Consider the following 20,488-nt stretch of genomic DNA (forward strand, 5'->3'; position numbering starts at 1 on the left):
AGCAATCATTATTCATAAGATGTTTATCACACTTGAATGGTCAAAGACATTGCTTATAATAAGTATCTTTAGAATTATCTTCAAATGTGTTAATCTTGCCGATTTTTTGAATAATAAAATGCCTAATTCTTGTCAAATTTGGGATCACAGAGATTATCAATATAATTTTTTATCGTGAATATTTTACAAAAATTATCTCGTAATAAATAATGCTAATGGTTTTATAAATGCGTTTAAAAATTAATAAATGTAAAAAATCTTAACACCACTGCACAGTTATGTACCGAAATATGACTATATTCTAAAACATTAGAGCGAGAGGTTTAAAAGAATACTATTTTATGTAACAAAAATACTTCATGCAGTCATCAAATGTTTAAAATAACTATAAAGGATAATAAGGCTTCAAAATTATATAAATAGATCATCTACAACGTTTAAGGAGTGTCCAGGATCATGGTTTGAAAATACAATAAAAACTCAATTTTGACCTTCGACGAGCATGTCCCCCCTTAATATAAATGCCATTCAACATAAAAAAGTCTTCTCAGTCAGTCAGTCAGTAAAAAAAGAATCAAAAATTTCTTTAATGTTTCATAAAATCGAAAAACCCGTTTTGAGATTAATCATTAATTCAGTTACACTATACTGGAATTTCTGCTGCAATTCCTTATTAAATTATAAAAATATCTAATTCCACTAAACTGAATATTATAAAAACATACATTTTCCTCAATTTCAAGGTTTTAAAATTAGAGAGACAATAATATCTGCAAAAGTTTAATACGCCATTATCTTGGAACAAGCTTTTTTGAGTTGTTTTCCTATTGAAATATGGTATCGATATGCCAGAACTGAACAATTTTACAGGAGAGAAAACTTAATAGAATCTCTTCCTTGTGAATTATGATTGTTTTTCTTTTGATGTGATACAACACAATATGTGCTTATTTTTCTATGAGAAATAATAATCATTAGAACTTTTGAAGTAGGTAACTATCAGTAAAATATGTTATACACAGATGTCATTTAACATAATTATTATGATGTATTTGTAGAAACTCTTTTGTCAAATGATTTTTTTTCGGAATACCTTTTAACTCTTGTGATGTACTGTTAACATTTAAAAAAACAAAATTACATATAAATCTCAAATATGGAAAAAACTGCCATTTTTTTTGTAATCTACTGGATGGTTAATAGATATGGGTTTGTATGTTCATGTAATTATTAATGCATTAGGAAATACATTCTGACTGTTGTTATATGCAACGGATTTTCATTTGACTGATTTCAAAATATATTTGAGTGAATAGATATCCAGTAACGTCCCATGCTTTTATGTACTGACTTATTTATATAAACATTCCGACTGAATACCTTAAATATATGTTAGTCAAATAGTGATTCAGTGATATTTGGTAACCTCTGATAGTGAGACACATTGATATGTATGCTAATATGGTTTTGTTTGTGTAACCAGCGTTCATGGGGACAGCACGGTTCGGAGTTACGTCGACTGTAGCTGGCTGCGCACTGACGTCCTGCGCAGAAACTCGCTGGACACCCCCAAGGATGCCGATCTCATAATAGGCTACTTGTTTGCGGTAAGATTTTATAAGTGTACCTTCGTTGTGTTACTGCCAAAACTTTGTAAGTTTCAAAAACATGTTATGGCTATTTTGAAGTTTGACATCTACCATATTATAAGCAGTCTTAGCGTATGCCTAATTATTGAATTTAGGTTTATTTATTAATTTATTTAAAGTACTTATATTATTTATATTATTTCATAATATTAAAGTGTACCACATTGTCTAAGAATTATATATAGGAATCAAATCGTGGAAAGTTTTATCGCTGTGGAGAATCATGTTACAATGTATTATAATATAACTTGTAATTTATTTCTTACAGAGATGAGAAGATGCGTTAAAAAATAACATACACATATTCCATAAAAACTTTTGTAAGTATAGTTACAAAATTTTTGCAAACATTTTTGAATCAGAATGCTATATTTTACGTTTAGTTTCTTATTAGAATACCGTAATTTGTCGTACATATATTTTGTTAAAGGTTTAAAGATATTAAGTAGTAAGTGTCGAGTTACAAACTTTTCCCTGGTCACATATTAAAAACCACATAATATTGAAAAATCAGCAGTTACAAACTTTTATCAATAATAAGACTACCTGGAAAATTACCTTCTAGTGGTCTCATCAGGTCTAAATTTATTTTAGACATAGGTATTTTAAAAACGCATAATTCATTATTAACTCAAAATACCTTAAATGTCGACTTACCAACTTTTGGCAGCAATACCACAATATATTTTATTAATTAATTATTTATTAAGAAAAAGTTAGTTTAAAAAAATTAACTAAAATAATGACCAACTTTTTGTTTCACATACCTACCTAAATTAGATTATCGAAAGGTTACTGTAGTTAGCTCAACAATCCGGTTTATTTGACCCTTAAATGCATAATTTTCTAATCTTTCAAAAAAATATATATATATACCCATATTCAACGGATATGTGTAATTACGGGAAAAATTATTTAAAAAATGTTTTATATCTTTTCTATTAACATATTTTCATCAAAAAATACTGTGTAGTATAAAAATGCTGTAATTATTATTTTTTATGTTTAAATTATTTTTTACAATTATCATCATCATCATCAGCCGGGGTCAATCCACTGCTGGATGAAGGCCTCCCCAAGCTTTCTCCAACTCTCTCGGTCCTGTGTCGTTCGCTGCCACGTATTTCCGCCGAACTTTACCAGTTCGTCAATCCAGCGACTTTTAGGGCGACCCTGTGGCCGTTTCGTACCCCTTGGGTACCATTGGATGACGGCATTTGTCCAGCGGCCGTCCTTTCGGCGAGCAATGTGCCCCGCCCATCTCCATTTCAGCTGTTTGGCAACGTCTATTACATCGCGTACTCTTGTCTGCTTCCTAACCCATTCGTTTCTCTTACGGTCCTTTCGCGTGATGCCCAACATGCACCTCTCCATGCCTCGCTGTGTGACTCTTAGCCTTTGGACATCTCTCATGTTGAGAGTCCACGTCTCGCAGCCATACGTGAGCACAGGTAGCACACATTGGTTGAACACCCTACGCTTAAGACATAATGGTAGGTCACTCTTGAAGATACTATTCAGACGTCCGAAAGCACTCCATCCCAGCTTTGTTCTTCGAGCAATTTCATCGTGCATGCTTCCATCTATGGACACCTGCTGTCCGAGATAGACGTAGCTGCTGACTTGCTCGAGTTGGGTTCCAGAAATACAGATAACCGCAGGGTCCGAAAAACAGTTCCTCATTACTTTTGTCTTTGAGACATTTATCTTTAGACCGACCGTTTGACTGACATCCGCGAGTTCCTTCATTATGCCTTGGAGGTCTTTCGGGTCTTGTGAGAGTATAACAATATCATCTGCAAAGCGCAGGTGACTGAGGTGCTCTCCATTAATTGGAACACCTTTTTCCTCCCAATCAAGTTTCCTAAATAAGTCCTCAAGAGTAGCGGTGAATAGTTTAGGTGAAATGGTATCACCTTGCCGGACACCTTTGTTAATGGGGAATTTACACGACCGTTTGTGGAGTTTCACGCATGCTGTGGCATCACTGTATATACTGTTCAATATGTTTATGTAGCGTCTGGAAATTCCTTGGTTGCTAAGGGCGTCTATAATTGAGAATTTTTTGATGGAATCAAACGCCTTTTCATAGTCTATAAAACCAAGATATAATGGCAGTTTGTATTCCTGGTAGCGCTCTATTATCATACATAATTAATTAATCCACCTTATAGAATCCAGTAAGATATTTTTCCCAATCAAAATCTAAAATTTTTGTGGTTAAAACTGAATTTAAATATAGTAGTATAGATTACAAAAAAATATATCCAAAAACTACAATTTATAATGACAGATGTCGGCAAAATTTAAATAATGATTCCTACTTTACCATTGAATATAAAATTTGTGATAAAATCCATGTCTGATTTACTCGTAATATCGAAAAGAAAGTTTGTTCTATACGTAGTACAGTATGCATTTTAGGGATATTGCTTGTTTCATGTGAAGGTACCTGAATAGACTATTTTTTGAGAAATTTTCATTAGTAAGTTATTCGCTTGAATGAATATAAAGTGACAGTGTGAATTTTATCTCCCCCAACCCTTCTTAAAGACTAAAATAGTATCTGTCACTTCCGATTTTATTTTAAAAGATAAATAAATATGTTATAATAATTAATATGATTTTTATGATTGTGAGCTTTACAATGCCTACCTGTGATTGCAAAATAACTGTTACGTAACAAAGCTCTGTAGCAGTTTACCTTCGAGACAATACAAAACACAACGCACGAGTATTTCGCAATATACTCAGTGGTGTGCGTGCGAGCTTATCTTAATTAAAGCACGACAAAGTAATTTATATTTGCAAAAGGTGTTTGATGACGCACAGAGAATTCACAATAATAATAATAATATACCAACACAGGTGATGGCTAAATGCTTCACTGATGATATAATGCAAATTATATAACCAGGTGACATTGTAATATATTCACCATAATAAAACCGATATCTAAATCTATTAATCAAGTGTGGGTCTACATTCGTTTATTGTGAATAGTGATAATTTTCGTAGGGTTTCCTTTTAACAATTTCATCACCTCAAGAGGCACTACAATTATATACTTACGTAACTTTGACTTTGACATTCTTGTGAATTTATTTTTAAGGTGGGACATGCTCAGAGTAGGTCAAAATGGAGCTTTTGTTCTATTTTCAAAGCGTGATCCTGGACATACCTTAAACATTGTAGATAATCTATTTATATATTTTGAAACTTATTATCCTTTATATTTATTTTAAACATTTGATGACTGCATAAAATATTTTTATTACATAAAACAGTATTCTTTTAAGCCTCTCGCTCTAATGTTTTAGAATATAGTCATATTTCAGTACATAAATGTGCAGTGGTGTTAAAATTTGTTACATTTATTAATTTTTAAACGCATTTAAAAAACAATCAGTATAATTTATATCGACATTATTATAGTGATATATTTACGATAAAAAAATATATTGATAATCTGTGTGATCCCAAATTTGACAAGAATTAGGCATTTTATTATTCAAAAAATGGGCAAGATTAACACATTTGAAGATAATTTTAAAGATACTTATTATACGCTATGTCTTTGACCATTCGAGTGTGATAAACATGCTACGAATAATGATTGCTTTATAATAATTATTGACCTAAGAATAAGGTAGTGTTTTTTTGAAATACGCCATTTCTTTTGGCATTCCCCAATGGTTAAGCTACAACATACAGCCGTAGCCATAAATTGATAAACTATAATTGAAATAGGGAGTAAAATGATGTTAACGCTTTGAAATTCTTTGAAATTGAATTCTTTTAAAATAGAAAAAGCTCCATTTTGACCCACGCTCAGCACGTCCGCCCTTTTTCAATCTACTGTTGGATGAAGGTCTTTTCTTTCTGTCTCTAAACATAAAATTCATTAATATTTTGTTGCCATACTTCCGCTAAACTTGTTTATCTTTGATTATGTGATTTACCTGATGACAAGTTTTTGAGCAACCAACTTGTTTATGAGCTTTCTTATGAAAAAATGGAGCGTTCTAGAATCCTTATTGAATTATATTATAAACTTTTTCCAACGAATAGTTCACAAGATTTAAGAACTTAACATAATTAAGAAATTGTGTTCAATAATTAGAATGGTAGATTTTTCAAATCTTGAGAATTATTTGTTGAATAAATAAAATCGTTAATTAATATTATCATGTCATGTGTGTAATCTAGTAAATTTTAATATTTTATTTATAATTAATTGAGTTAAAGCTATCTTCTACTTAATCGAGATGGCTGGTTACGTCATCTCAATTGTACGTATACAGTTCATCATAGCACAGTTCATGGTGATCTGTTATATCGGCAAGTGGTCATATTGTTATTTGTGAAGTATATTATATTTTCTAGGTATATTTCAAAACCATTTAGTTGCTACACTTGTTTATAAACAGTAATATTCCAATTTTATTAAATGCAATAATATTATTATTAATAATGTGTCCGAAAATTTGTACGAACGCAGTTTGGCATTTAACAATATTAACCGTGAGTTGTTATGTCGGAAACAGATAACATTAAATGAAATGTATGTCTAAATAAAATACTTAAAAATACGTATGTAATAAAAACCACTAGAATATAAGGAAGGGACAGAAGGAAATAGGTAAATAAATAAATTTTAAATATATTCATATTATATATATTTCTAAATAATTCAAAAGTAGGTTGGAGTTACATACTTGTAAATATCAAATCATATATGGGTGGTTCACAATAATTATGGATCAAGTCCAAATTTCTATAAAATTTGATTTTTTTATTTCAGTGCCTAGATAAAACAGATTTATATATTGTGTGGTAATAATTTTCCGCATAAATGGCAATACTAGTATTGATAAGACATCAAATTGAATGTGAATCATGTCCATTTTGACAGTTTCTTCAGCAGTATAAAGAGCTATTTGCTAACAATAATTTGTAATATTAATAAAGCCTGAATATATTTTATGATTCGACTATTTATTTAAATTGATCCATGTACTATCAAAATATGGTAATCAAATACAGTTAAAACATTCCTGAATTTTACAAAAGGAGTTTTAACTTTAGGTCCAAATATCTCAGGATCCATTTTGATGGACTTGATCCATAATTATTATTATGAAGCACCCAAATATCAAATCATATATATATATATATATATATATATATATAATCAACTCTTCCCGTTGTTTGTTGATCGTGTAAGAAGTTAGAGGAGGTGTTGATCCACCTTTATAGCTATTTATCTTCGTTGAAATAGAATACGTCTGCGCGAATTGACAACATCGCTTCAATAGTTTCCTAGGTTGCCAGTTTGCCACTAATTCCAGTCGATGTACTCGCCATAAAAATATGCTCAAATTGTTCTAGAAACGGCCATTTTTCTAACAAAGATTGCCATTTTGTTGCTCTATTTATATCCTCAAAGCTGAACTAATGTTGGTCCAGAAGTTAATATATATTATGTATTTGGTAAGAAGGTTGGCATTTTGTGGCTTTATTTATATTCTCACAAAACCAAACTAAAGATGATCCAGAAATGAATATATTTATTATGTATCTGGTATGAAGGTTGACATTTCGTGGCTCTATTTATATTCTCACAAAACCAAACTAAAGATGATCCAGAATGGAATGTGTGTGTAGTAGGTAGACAACAACAAAATAAATTGGTAACTAGACACTTTTATTGCGACGACCGAAAGAATGCAGTAACAATAATATGAACTTTGCTAATCAGAAATTGATGGTACCTACCTAATTGTGAGTAGTGGAAGGCGATTTGAAAAAAATACATGCGTGACTAGTTCTTATCTCGTATCTTTAGTTGATATTGCAATAAATGCCAATGTGTTAATTTGTAGGTGTGTATCTCATGAAACAATATGCGCAAATTTTGATCCACCATAAATAGTGCACACTAAATTCTGTTAAACAAATTATTTTCAAAGTGAATAGGGTAGATTGGTATGGGTGGACAGTAGCGAAGGGTGGAGGTAGGATGTTAATATCCGCCATAAATAGCGCATATTATTTTTTCTTAAACAAATTGTTAGTTGAAGTGTAGCGAAGGTTGGAGGAAGGCTGTTATAATCCACCATAAATAGTGCACACCAGTAGCGATGGGTGGAGGTAGGCTGTCAAATCCACCACAAACAGTGCACACTAAATTCTGTTAAACTCATTGTTCTAAATATAAATAGAGTCGACTGATATGTGTTGACACCAGTAGCGAGGAGTGGAAGTAGGCTGTTAATATCCACCATAAATAGCGCACATAAAGTTTTGTTAAACCAATTGTTCTAAATATGAAGACGGTAGACTGCTATGAGTTGACACCATTAGCGAAGGTTGGAGGTAGGCTGCTTATATCCGCCATAAATAGCGCACATTAATTTTTCCTAAACTTATTGTTAGTTGTAGTGTAGCGAAGGTTGAAGGTAGGCTGTTAAAATCCACCATAAATAGTGCACACCAATAGCGATGGGTGAAGGTAGGCTGTCAAATTCCACCATAAATAGGACATTAATTTTTGTAAAACTAATAACTATTCTAAATATGAATACGGTAGACTAATATGGGTTGACACCATTAGCGAAGGGTAGAGGTAGGCTGTTAATATCCGCCATAAATAGCGCACATTAATTTTTCCTAAACTAATTGTTAGTTGTAGTGTAGCGAAGGTTGGATGTAGGCTGTTAATATCCGCCATAAATAGCGCACATTAATTTTTCCTAAACTAATTGTTAGTTGTAGTGTAGCGAAGGTTGGATGTAGGCTGTTAAAATCCACCATAAATAGTGCACACCAATAGCGATGGGTGAAGGTAGGCTGTCAAATTCCACCATAAATAGGACATATTAATTTTCGTTAAACTAATAACTATTCTAAATATGAATACGGTAGACAAATATGGGTTGACACCATTAGCGAAAGGTGGAGGTAGGCTGTTAAAATCTACCATAAATAGTGCACACTAAATTTTGTTAAGCAAATAACCGTTCTAAATATGAATACCGTAGACTGATATAGGTTGACACCATTAGCGAAAGGTGGAGGTAGGCTGTTAATATTCGTCAAAAATAGCGCACATTAATTTTTCCTAAACTATTTTATAGTTGTAGTGTAGCGAAGGTTAGATGTAGGCTGTTAAAATCCATCATAAATAGTGCACACCAATAGCGATGGGTGAAGGTAGGCTGTCAAAATCAATCAAAAGAAGGACATTAATTTTTGTTAAACTAATAACTATTCTAAATATGAATACGGTAGACTAATATGGGTTGACACCATAAGCGAAGGGTAGAGGTAGGCTTTTAATATCCGCCATAAATAGCGCACATTAATTTTTCCTTAACTAATTGTTTGTTGTAGTGTAGCAAAGGTTGGATGTAGGCTGTTAAAATCCACCATAAATAGTGCACACCAATAGCGATGGGTGAAGGTAGGCTGTCAAATTCCACCATAATTAGGACATATTAATTTTTGTTAAACTAATAACTATTCTAAATATGAATACCGTAGACTGATATGGGTTAACACCATTAGCGAAGGGTGGAGGTAGGTTGTTAATATCCGCCATAAATAACGCACATTATTTTTCCTTAACTAATTGTTAGTTGTAGTGTAGCGAAGGTTGGATATAGGCTGTTGAAATCCACCATAAATAGTGCACACCAAAAGCGATGGGTGAAGGTAGGCTGTCAAAATTCCACCATAAATAGGACATTAATTTTTGTTAAACTAATAACTATTCTAAAGATGAATACGGTAGACTAATATGGGTTGACACCATAAGCGAAGGGTGGAGGTAGGCTGTTAATATCCTCCATAAATAGCGCACATTGATTTTTCCTAAACTAATTGTTTGTTGTAGTGAAGCGATGGGTGAAGGTAGGCTGTCAAATTCCACCATAAATAGGACATTAATTTTTGTTAAACTAATAACTATTCTAAATATGAATACGGTAGACTAATATGGGTTGACACCATTAGCGAAGGGTGGAGGTAGGCTGTTAAAATCCACCATAAATAGTGCACACTAAATTTTGTTAAACAAATAACCGTTCTAAATATGAATACCGTAGACTGATATAGGTTGACACCATTAGCGAAGGGTGGAGGTAGGCTGTTAATATTCGTCATAAATAGCGCACATTAATTTTTCCTAAACTATTTTATAGTTGTAGTGTAGCGAAGGTTAGATGTAGGCTGTTAAAATCCATCATAAATAGTGCACACCAATAGAGATGGGTGAAGGTAGGCTGTCAAAATCAATCATAAAGAGGACATTAATTTTTGTTAAACTAATAACTATTCTAAATATGAATACAGTAGACTAATATGGGTTGAAACCATTAGCGAAGGGTAGAGGTAGGCTTTTAATATCCGCCATAAATAGCGCACATTAATTTTTCCTAAACTAATTGTTAGTTGTAGTGTAGCAAAAGTTGGATGTAGGCTGTTAAAATCCACCATAAATAGTGCACACCAATAGCGATGGGTGAAGGTAGGCTGTCAAATTCCACCATAATTAGGACATATTAATTTTTGTTAAACTAATAACTATTCTAAATATGAATACCGTAGACTGATATGGGTTGACACCATTAGCGAAGGGTGGAGGTAGGCTGTTATTATCCGCTATAAAAAGCGCACATTAATTTTTCCTAAACTAATTGTTAGTTGTAGTGTAGCGAAGGTTGGATGTAGGCTGTTAAAATCCACCATAAATAGTGCACACCAATAGCGATGGGTGAAGGTAGGCTGGCAAATTCCACCATAAATAGGACATATTAATTTTTGTTAAACTAATGACTATTCTAAATATGAATACCGTAGACTGATATGGGTTGACACCATTACCGAGGGTGGTGGTAGGCTGGTTATATCCGCCATAAATAGCGCACATTAATTTTTCCTAAACTAATTGTTATTTGTAGTGTAGCGAAGGTTGGATAAAGGCTATTAAAATCCACCATAAATAGTGCACACCAATAGCGATGGGTGAAGGTAGGCTGTCAAATTCCACCATAATTAGGACATATTAATTTTTGTTAAACTAATAACTATTCTAAATATGAATACGGTAGACTAATATGGGTTGACACCATTAGCGAAGGGTTGAAGTAGGCCGTTAATATCCACCATAAATAGCGCACATTAATTTTTCCTAAACTATTTTATAGTTGTAGTGTAGCGAAGGTTAGATGTAGGCTGTTAAAATCCATCATAAATAGTGCACACCAATAGAGATGGGTGAAGGTAGGCTGTCAAAATCAATCATAAAGAGGACATTAATTTTTGTTAAACTAATAACTATTCTAAATATGAATACAGTAGACTAATATGGGTTGAAACCATTAGCGAAGGGTGGAGGTAGGCTTTTAATATCCGCCATAAATAGCGCACATTAATTTTTCCTAAACTAATTGTTAGTTGTAGTGTAGCAAAGGTTGGACGTAGGCTGTTAAAATCCACCATAAATAGTGCACACCAATAGCGATGGGTGAAGGTAGGCTGTCAAATTCCACCATAATTAGGACATATTAATTTTTGTTAAACTAATAACTATTCTAAATATGAATACCGTAGACTGATATGGGTTGACACCATTAGCGAAGGGTGGAGGTAGGCTGTTATTATCCGCTATAAAAAGCGCACATTAATTTTTCCTAAACTAATTGTTAGTTGTAGTGTAGCGAAGGTTGGATGTAGGCTGTTAAAATCCACCATAAATAGTGCACACCAATAGCGATGGGTGAAGGTAGGCTGGCAAATTCCACCATAAATAGGACATATTAATTTTTGTTAAACTAATGACTATTCTAAATATGAATACCGTAGACTGATATGGGTTGACACCATTACCGAGGGTGGTGGTAGGCTGGTTATATCCGCCATAAATAGCGCACATTAATTTTTCCTAAACTAATTGTTATTTGTAGTGTAGCGAAGGTTGGATAAAGGCTATTAAAATCCACCATAAATAGTGCACACCAATAGCGATGGGTGAAGGTAGGCTGTCAAATTCCACCATAATTAGGACATATTAATTTTTGTTAAACTAATAACTATTCTAAATATGAATACGGTAGACTAATATGGGTTGACACCATTAGCGAAGGGTTGAAGTAGGCCGTTAATATCCACCATAAATAGCGCACATTATTTTTTCCTAAACTAATTGTTAGTCGTAGTGTAGCGAAGGTTGGATGTAGGCTGTTAAAATCCACCATAAATAGTGCACACCAATAGCGATGGGTGAAGGTAGGCTGGCAAATTCCACCATAAAAAGGACAATAATTTTTGTTAAACTAATAACTATTCTAAATATGAATACGGTAGACTAATATGGGTTGACACCATTAGCGAAGGGTGGAGGTAGTCTGGTTATATCCACCATAAATAGCGCACATTATTTTTCCTAAACTAAGTGTTAGTTGTAGTGTAGCGAAGGTTGGATGAAGGCTGTTAAAATCCACCATAAATAGTGCACACCAATAGCGATGGGTTAAGGTAGGCTGTCAAATTCCACTATAAATAGGAAATATTATTTTTGTTAAACTTATAACTATTCTAAATATGAACACGGTAGACTAATATGGGTTGACACTATTAGCGAAGGGTGGAGGTAGGCTGGTTATATCCGCCATAAATAGCGCACATTTATTTTTCCTCAACTAATTGTTAGTTGTAGTGTAGCGAAGGTTGGATGAAGGCTTTTAAAATCCACCATAAATAGAGCACACCAATAGCGATGGGTTAAGGTAGGCTGTCAAATTCCACTATAAATAGGACATATTATTTTTGTTAAACTAATAACTATTCTAAATATGAATACGGTAGACTAATATGGGTTGACACCATTAGCGAAGGGTGGAAGTAGGCTGGTTATATCCGCCATAAATAGCGCACATTAATTTTTCCTCAACTAATTGTTAGTTGTAGTGTAGCGAAGGTTGGATGAAGGCTTTTAAAATCCACCATTAATAGTGCACACCAGTAGCGATGGGTGGAGGTAGCCTGTCAAAATCCACCATAAACAGTGCACACTAAATTCTGTTAAACTAATTGTTTTAAATATAAATAGGGTCGACTTATATGGGTTGACACCAGTAGCGAAGAGTGGAGGTAGGCTGTTAATAACCACTATAAATAGCGCACATTAAATTTTGTTAAACCAATAATTGCTCTAAATATGAATACGGTAGAGTGATGTTGGTTGACACCAGTAGCGAAGGGTGAAGGTAGGCTGTTAATATCCACCATAAATAGGGCATATTATTTTTTTTAAACTAATAACTGTTCTAAATATGAATTCGGTATACTGATATGGGTTGACACCATTAGCGAAGAGTGGAGGTAGGCTGTTAAAATCCAATATAAATAGTGCACACTTGTTAAACTAAATATATGTAAATAGTGCACATTAAATTTTGTTAAATAATATTTCTTCATATAAATAGGGTAGACTGATGTGGCTTGATGCCAGTAGCGGAGGGTGGAGGTAGACTGTTAAAATCCATCATAAATAGTGCACACTAGTATCGATGGGTGTAGGAATGCTACTAATATCCTCCATAAATAATGCACACTAAATTTTGTTAAACTGATTATTCTAAATATAAATAGGGAAGTGGCGCGAACTTGTGCTTGCCCTATGCCCCAATGTTGGGACATGCCAGGGTGGAATAAGAAGAAGAAATAGGGTTGACTGAAGTGGTTTGACACCAGTAGCGAAGGGTGGAGGCATGCTGTTAAAATCCGCTATAAATAGTGCACACTAAATGTTGTTAACCTAATTGTTCTAAATATAAATTAGGTAGACTCATGATGGTTGATGTCAGTACCGAAGTGTGGAGGTAAGCTATTAACATCCACCATAAATAGTACACACTGAATATTGTTAAACTAATTGTTCTAAATATAAATAGGGTAGGCCTATATGGGTTGACACTAGTGCGAAGAGTGGAGGTAGGTTGTTAAGATTCAACGTAAATAATGCACAGTAAAATTTGTCAGTGAAACTTATCTGTTTTAAAAATTTAACTAAGAATACAATTTGCAGATGGAGGTGGTTAGATTTTAAATTTCAATGAGACCCTGCCTAAATGAAACCATAATAGTTTAAGTATGCTATGGGAGATCCGACAAAAATATTGCACACATTTTCAGTCATATTTACTATTTGTTTTCGTAGAATTCAGAATACATATTAGGAACAGATGGTGCTTGTTAGTTCATTTCAATCAGGTTTAATTCATTACACCCTGCCTAAACTAAACCATAATCGATAAAAAAATATTCTTCTATCTATAAAATAGGTAAGTATCTAAAATTATGTATGGTTTAATTTTATATGTCTTATGGATAAACTAATATTTTCTACTAAAACCTACTATGGCTTGGATTAGGTAGGGTTTAATTAAATTTTAAAAACTAACCAACACTGTCTACACGTTGTTTTAGTTCAATGAATACAAATACGTTTGACTGGCAAAGTTTAGTCTTAACTATTTATGTCGGATCTTAACAGTATACTTCCACTCTTCGCCACCGGTGTATTATCAGAATATGTTTAAGTTGTACATATAGTACGTACCTTTCTATAAAGTTTAAAACGTCAATTATATCCAAAATGAATTAAATAAATGCAGTTATCCAGTTATTTAGGGTAGGTATATTTATATAATTAACGTGTTATTTCAATGTGATAATTAAAGGGTAATTAAAAGTTCAGCAGTGATTGTGTTTGGTGTTTTGGTGACCCCGAGTTGTTGGAGCGATTGTCTATCAAAAAGTGGACCCAATCAATTTAAATGTTTGTTAATACAACGAAAATACAAAATGGGCTGGGCGAATGGCTAACAAGTTAAAACCATTCTTCGTAAAAGGTCTGTTAATGAAATCTCTATTCTGTTTAGCCCAATGTGTTGCAGTTTGGAGCAAAAATGTTATTTATTTTAGCTACCTACTGTATTTCGTTTACAAAGTAACACATACATACTTTATAAATATGCGCGTTTCATTTACGTTAGAAAATTATATGCATATTATGATACATAATGTAACTGTAAATTAGAGCTGAAAGTCTGGAAATCACATATTCAATATTTTCCAGGAGAGCAGTTTTAACCAAAAACAAATCAATCAACAAAACAAAAAAATCAGTCTAATGTCTACAAATGAAACTTTTCAGATATCTCTGATTATTTTGCTAAATTAGTAAATTGTAAAGGCCATTCAAGGTTAGACTTTTTTTAATTATTTAATTCATAATTGGGAAATTATCTTCAGCTGCTCTAAGTTGTCTTTTGTATAATTTCTATACTAAGACTTGGGCTTTTGAATATGTAATAAAACGATAAAATAATATCAATTAAAATTATATTTTTGTAATAATAATCATCATAGGTATATTTTAAGCCATTACACACAATGCAAATATAAAAATAATAAAAAATAACAAAACACTTGTGTAATATTGTATAAATTTGATTTATTTTGATTTGCAGAAATTTTTTGCATTATAAAGTTTAGGTATAGGACATATTATTGTATTGTGCTTTCAACCAAAATGTTTTGTCTCCACGGACATAATATCAGATATCGGATTATAATATTTTATTCAATAAAAATACTTCACTCAAGAGGTGTGAAATCGTCAATACTGTGAACAATATCAACGTACCTATTGGGAATTTATTAGCTTTCTTTTGTAGAAACTTTAACTATTGCTTAGCAGTGGTATTGGCAAACACTTTTATAAATCCATCGATTCATGTTCATTTGAATTAAGCATAGTAATCCATTAGTAATTTTGAGAGATGGTGTCAAAGAAGAAAGATTTTCTGTAAGTGCAAGTTATCAGTAGACGTAAAAACAAGCTTTAGTATTATAAAACAAAAAAATAAATATAAGTTCGGACTACGTAGAATCTGATAATTCTTTTCAGTATCATTGCAATGAGCAATGTAGTCTTGTCATTCAAATCGCTAGTCTGCATCGAAGTTGAGATGCTAGCTACAAATTAAATTCACCATTCACCACTATAGAAAGACAAAGGTGTATGATATTATATAATATAGAATCAAGCCTTGATTAATCAAACTTGTATAACATAGTAAACCATCCTTATTGATTAGTTCATGAAATATTACACCATTTTTTTAGGTTGGTTATTAGTATTAGCATTATCTGTAAACAAAAGTTAGGAACATGATAATAAACGAATGATTGAAAATGTAGGAATTCTTGGCGATAACTTACCTTTATTAAGTTTTTCCCTCACTTCCCGAATAAGGGATGCCCTTCTTGAAAGAATATTGTTTGAGACTGGCAAAGGGTGGAGGCAGGCTGTTAAAATCCGACATAAATAGTGGACACTAAGCTTTGCCAGCCATACGAAAGAATTTGTTTCCATTAATTGTCAGATAGTGGTAGTTAGTTTTGAAAAAAATAATTAAACTCTGCGTAACCAAGCCAAATAATATTTGATTGTAGTTTAATTTTTAAACCTTCAACAGACTACAATATTCGACGAGGCGGGTGATAGCCAATAATGCAGTCCAAGTGTCACTTCAGCATTCCTAATCTATTTTAAAAAAAATACTCCCTCGCATTCGGACTAAAACTCCGTATATTGGACTTCCGCACTTTTGCAAGTCTTTTTGCTATAGCTCAAAGCAAAAATGACTTAAAATGGACATCCACTCTTTCAGGTCTAAAGTATAAATTGGTCTACCGTCGTTTAAGAAGTATGTATTTCGAAAACTATGTGACATTGGACTCCCAAAATTTCAGCATTAAAAGAACGTGAATACACTGCAATTGTATTGCAGTGCAATTTACCTAAAAACGATAAAAAAATTATTTCCGCACTTTCATTTTTCAGGTTTTCATTTTAGACAAAGCCTAATTCTGAAAAATGTTTTTTTTTTTAATTTTTATAGGTATCGCTTAAACTTTATAGTGGTTTTGTAAGCGGACATCAAAATCTATTCATAGCTAGCTCAATTGATACTAATGTAGTAAAGGATAACCCGGTCAATGATGAGAATATCGTAATAGATCTTTGGGTTTCCTCCGTGTGTACTTCCTTCTTTCCTCGACGTTTCGGGCTCATTGCAGAAGCCATTATCATGCATTATCTACAACGAGCCCTAAACGCCGGGGAAAGAAGGAAGAAGTACACACGGTGGAAACCCAAAAATCTATTACGATAAAAAAACAACCATGAAAGTCTCAAACATTAATGATGAGAATAATTTACAGTTTATCAATTATTAGAACCTTCTTAACTGTATCCATTTCTCGAATAACAATTAATTATAATTATTTACACTATTTCCAAAATACTTTTAAATTATGTCTATATATTAAACCCAAAAGCATTTTATTTATACAAGTTTAAAGCCAAAACCCTTATGTATAGAATTTTTTATTAGCTAGGATCATTATTTTCCTCAATCCATGGTTCAAAGCCATTCACAGCGTGCGGGTGACTTAGTTTAGTCAGACATAGGTATTTACTTATAAATATTATCAATTCAAAATAACAATATAGTATACACAAGGAATTGTAAATATAATGTAATTACTATTTATTTACAATATAATATATTAGTGTTTTAATTTCGGTTAACCTACAATATTCATGTCGAACAATCATACGTTATTGTACCTACTTATGATGATGAAATTATATTTTTTAATCAATATAGAATACACACAAGGTTTTTTATTATAGAAATAACATTATTTTGAAAAATCTCAGAAACATACACGTTGGAATAAATCGTAGCAGACAAAGGGTTACGGCAAGAAATCTGCAATTCGGTCGGGAAATCCCTTTTGTTTTTTTTCAAATGCTATTTTATCGCGGTGAACTCCCGTACGCGCGTTTTATAATTAGAATAACATACTATCGTCGTCAATTTTCTACAAACACGTATCTCAGTTTTGAGTTATTTGATGCAGTGAATTCAGAACTTGAATACGTACATATTCCACGAACACGTACCTATCTCAAAACATACTTTATTTATAAACTAATAGATTGAAGCAATGGAAAAAAACTCGTATCACAATACAAGACTTTTATAAATATTATAAACTCGTATCCTGAGTTAGGTGTTTGTAACTATACAGAATACTGAACTCCGACAGATGATTATACAGAAGCACTTTCTCGTCAAGATACGTGTTTACTGCAGTAATATTGTGGAATGACTCACAGTAAATTTGCAAAGCATTCTCGTATCTCCGACAATATGACTGATCGGTCGAAAGTATAGTGCGATAGATTGAAGAAACATAACATTTTTTTTCAGGAAAATATCTGTAACTATTCTAAATGGATATTTCATAGAAGAAAATTTATTTCTGAATTAAAAACTGAGTGAATAAAGTTTTTATTTGCCTCTCCTGAAAAGTTGTGTTTTTTGAGATACGTGTTTGTAGAAAATTAACGACAATATAGATATTAGATCTATTAGGTAGGTACATGATTATTATTCTAACTCGAAATATGACGCCGTATCAAGGCGCTGAAACATCCTCGCCGAACTTCAAAACCAATGGCAATAATAATGAATGAATAATGATACTTTGAGCAATAATGAAAAAAAAATGAGGTGAGTAATTATATTCATTAATTAAATTAAATACGTATTGTTATTTATTTCAAACAATATCTCAAACACACTTATTCACCAGACTGTCAATGAAACACACGATCCCTCCACTTAAGAAGTATCTACCTAGCAGTGGCGAAGGTCAGAGGTAGGCTGTTAAGATCCGCCATAAATGGTGCAGACTAAACTTTGTCAGTCATACGTATTTGTTTTCATTGATTAAAATAAGACTAAAATTTACAGATAGTGTTGGTTAAGTTGTTTTTAAAGTTCAGTTATAGGTGCCCTGCGAAAACCAAGCCATAATAGAGAATAGTCAAAAAATACTCGTATATCTATAAAATATTTAAAATCATGCAATTAAAATCATAAATAACTTTTAATATTAATGATAGAATAATATTTTTTCTATTATAGGTTGGTTTAGGCGGAGCTTAATAAATTTAAAAAATTAATCAACAATATCTGTAATATGTTTTCTTAATCCAACGAAAACAAATAAGTATGAATGAAAAAATGTGCATAATTTTTTCGTATCACCCAAAGTATACTAAAGCTTTTATTTTGTTAACTGTCAATGCATGGTAAAACTGCATTGTATTGTTGTTTTTTAAAAAAAATTGTAGTACTTATTCCACTTTAATAAATAAATTTGGACCGGTTTCGTCCGCCTCAGAGGGACATTTTGAAACTCAGTGGAATAAGTACTTACTACAAAAAAATGTTGTATTTTATTAAATCAAACAACTATACTAAAGCTATTATGATTTGGTTTGGGTAGGGTTTAATTGTTTTTAAAAACAACCAACACCATCTGTAAATTGTAGACTTAATTCAATAAAAAAAAACGTCTACGCCTGATCTCTGACACAAGTGAAAACAATGACTTTGAAGAAGAAGAAAAAGTACCGAAGAGAAGGAAAAAGGTACACTTGAAATGGACAGAAGAAGAAATTCAAATTGTGAAAAAATATTTTAAAGAAAAAAAATCCAGGAAAAGCAAAATGCTTAGAAGTTTTGAAGAAAGAACCTACACTACATAAACGCTCCTGGGAGCAGTTAAATACTTATGTCAATAACATTTACAAAAACAAATTAAAATAAAGCTTGATTATAATAATATTTTATGTTCTATGACAATGTAGTAAGTAGGTAATTGCTGTTTTTTACCATTATAATAAGTATTATATTCTTAACGGCTATCTAAAAAATAATGTTGATTAAAACAAATAAGTTAGTACCTATAAACAAAATTTATCAGTTTTCATCTTGGCAAGTCTAGTTACATGCGATAATTTTTCAACAACATTTCCTTTTTAAGTCCAGTTACAATTATAAATTATAAATTTGTGTATCATACATACAGAGTCTTGGATTCTTAATTATTGGTCTTATCTATTGTCTTCAATAAAAATATGTTAATAAGTGTTTACCTGCTTAATTATTGTAGTTATAAGATAAACATGTTGTATACAACCACTTAATAATAATATGTTTTATGATGAAGAATATAATGCTAATAAATAAAGTTATACAAATTTTGTGTCGATTGATTCATTGGTTTTATTTTAATTTTATGGTTCCTTGAAATGTCCGAGCTGTCATAAAAGCGGACCATTTTTGATAAATGGGTCATAAAACTCATTAAACATAAACAATTATTAGGTGTTATACCTACTGCCGACCTTTTTGTAGACAAGAAATGCTTTGTAAGCACAATTTAATGTTTTGGCTATTTTTTACTCCTACCCACTTTCACTTAGTTCTATTAATATGTGCACAAAAATTATTGTTTAACAAACCTCTTAGACATTAAAAAAATATTATTACTTAACTATTAATAATACAACTGAGTGTATTTCTTAATAAACAGCATATTATTTATATAGGTACCTAGTACTTAACATTATTGCTCCAGTCCGGAACACATTGGCTGCACAGAATGGAGATTATCCACAAACATTTAACGAATAATGAATATTACTACTTGTTAGCCAATCTTGGTCTTTACGTTGGATTAACACACATTTAAAAAACAAAATGTATTTTTTGTCCAGTCACGGAATTGAACCCATTTTTTACATACAACCACTCTACCAAGTCAGCTACCATGGGTGTATTATAGTGGCGAGGGGTAGAGGTAGGCTTTAAGAGTTGACATAAATAGTGCACAGTAAACTT

At 32.0% G+C, this 20,488-nt stretch overlaps 1 protein-coding gene across 1 annotated transcript in view; it reads left to right on the forward strand.

Annotated features, from left to right (window-relative positions):
- The window catches only part of LOC147075563 (collagen alpha-2(XI) chain), a 130,636-nt gene that overhangs the window by 99,887 nt on the left and 10,261 nt on the right, over window positions 1-20,488 (forward strand). Inside the window, exon 6 of the mRNA XM_085942347.1 lies at window positions 1,484-1,607. Coding sequence (XP_085798473.1) covers window positions 1,484-1,607 — 124 coding nt within the window. The remainder of the gene's footprint in view (window positions 1-1,483; window positions 1,608-20,488) is intronic.

This window comes from Rhyacophila brunnea, unplaced genomic scaffold, assembly GCF_057557595.1.
Source record: "Rhyacophila brunnea isolate RB1 unplaced genomic scaffold, BYU_Rbru_1.0 scaffold_14, whole genome shotgun sequence".
In the NCBI taxonomy this organism is placed as follows: domain Eukaryota; kingdom Metazoa; phylum Arthropoda; class Insecta; order Trichoptera; family Rhyacophilidae; genus Rhyacophila; species Rhyacophila brunnea.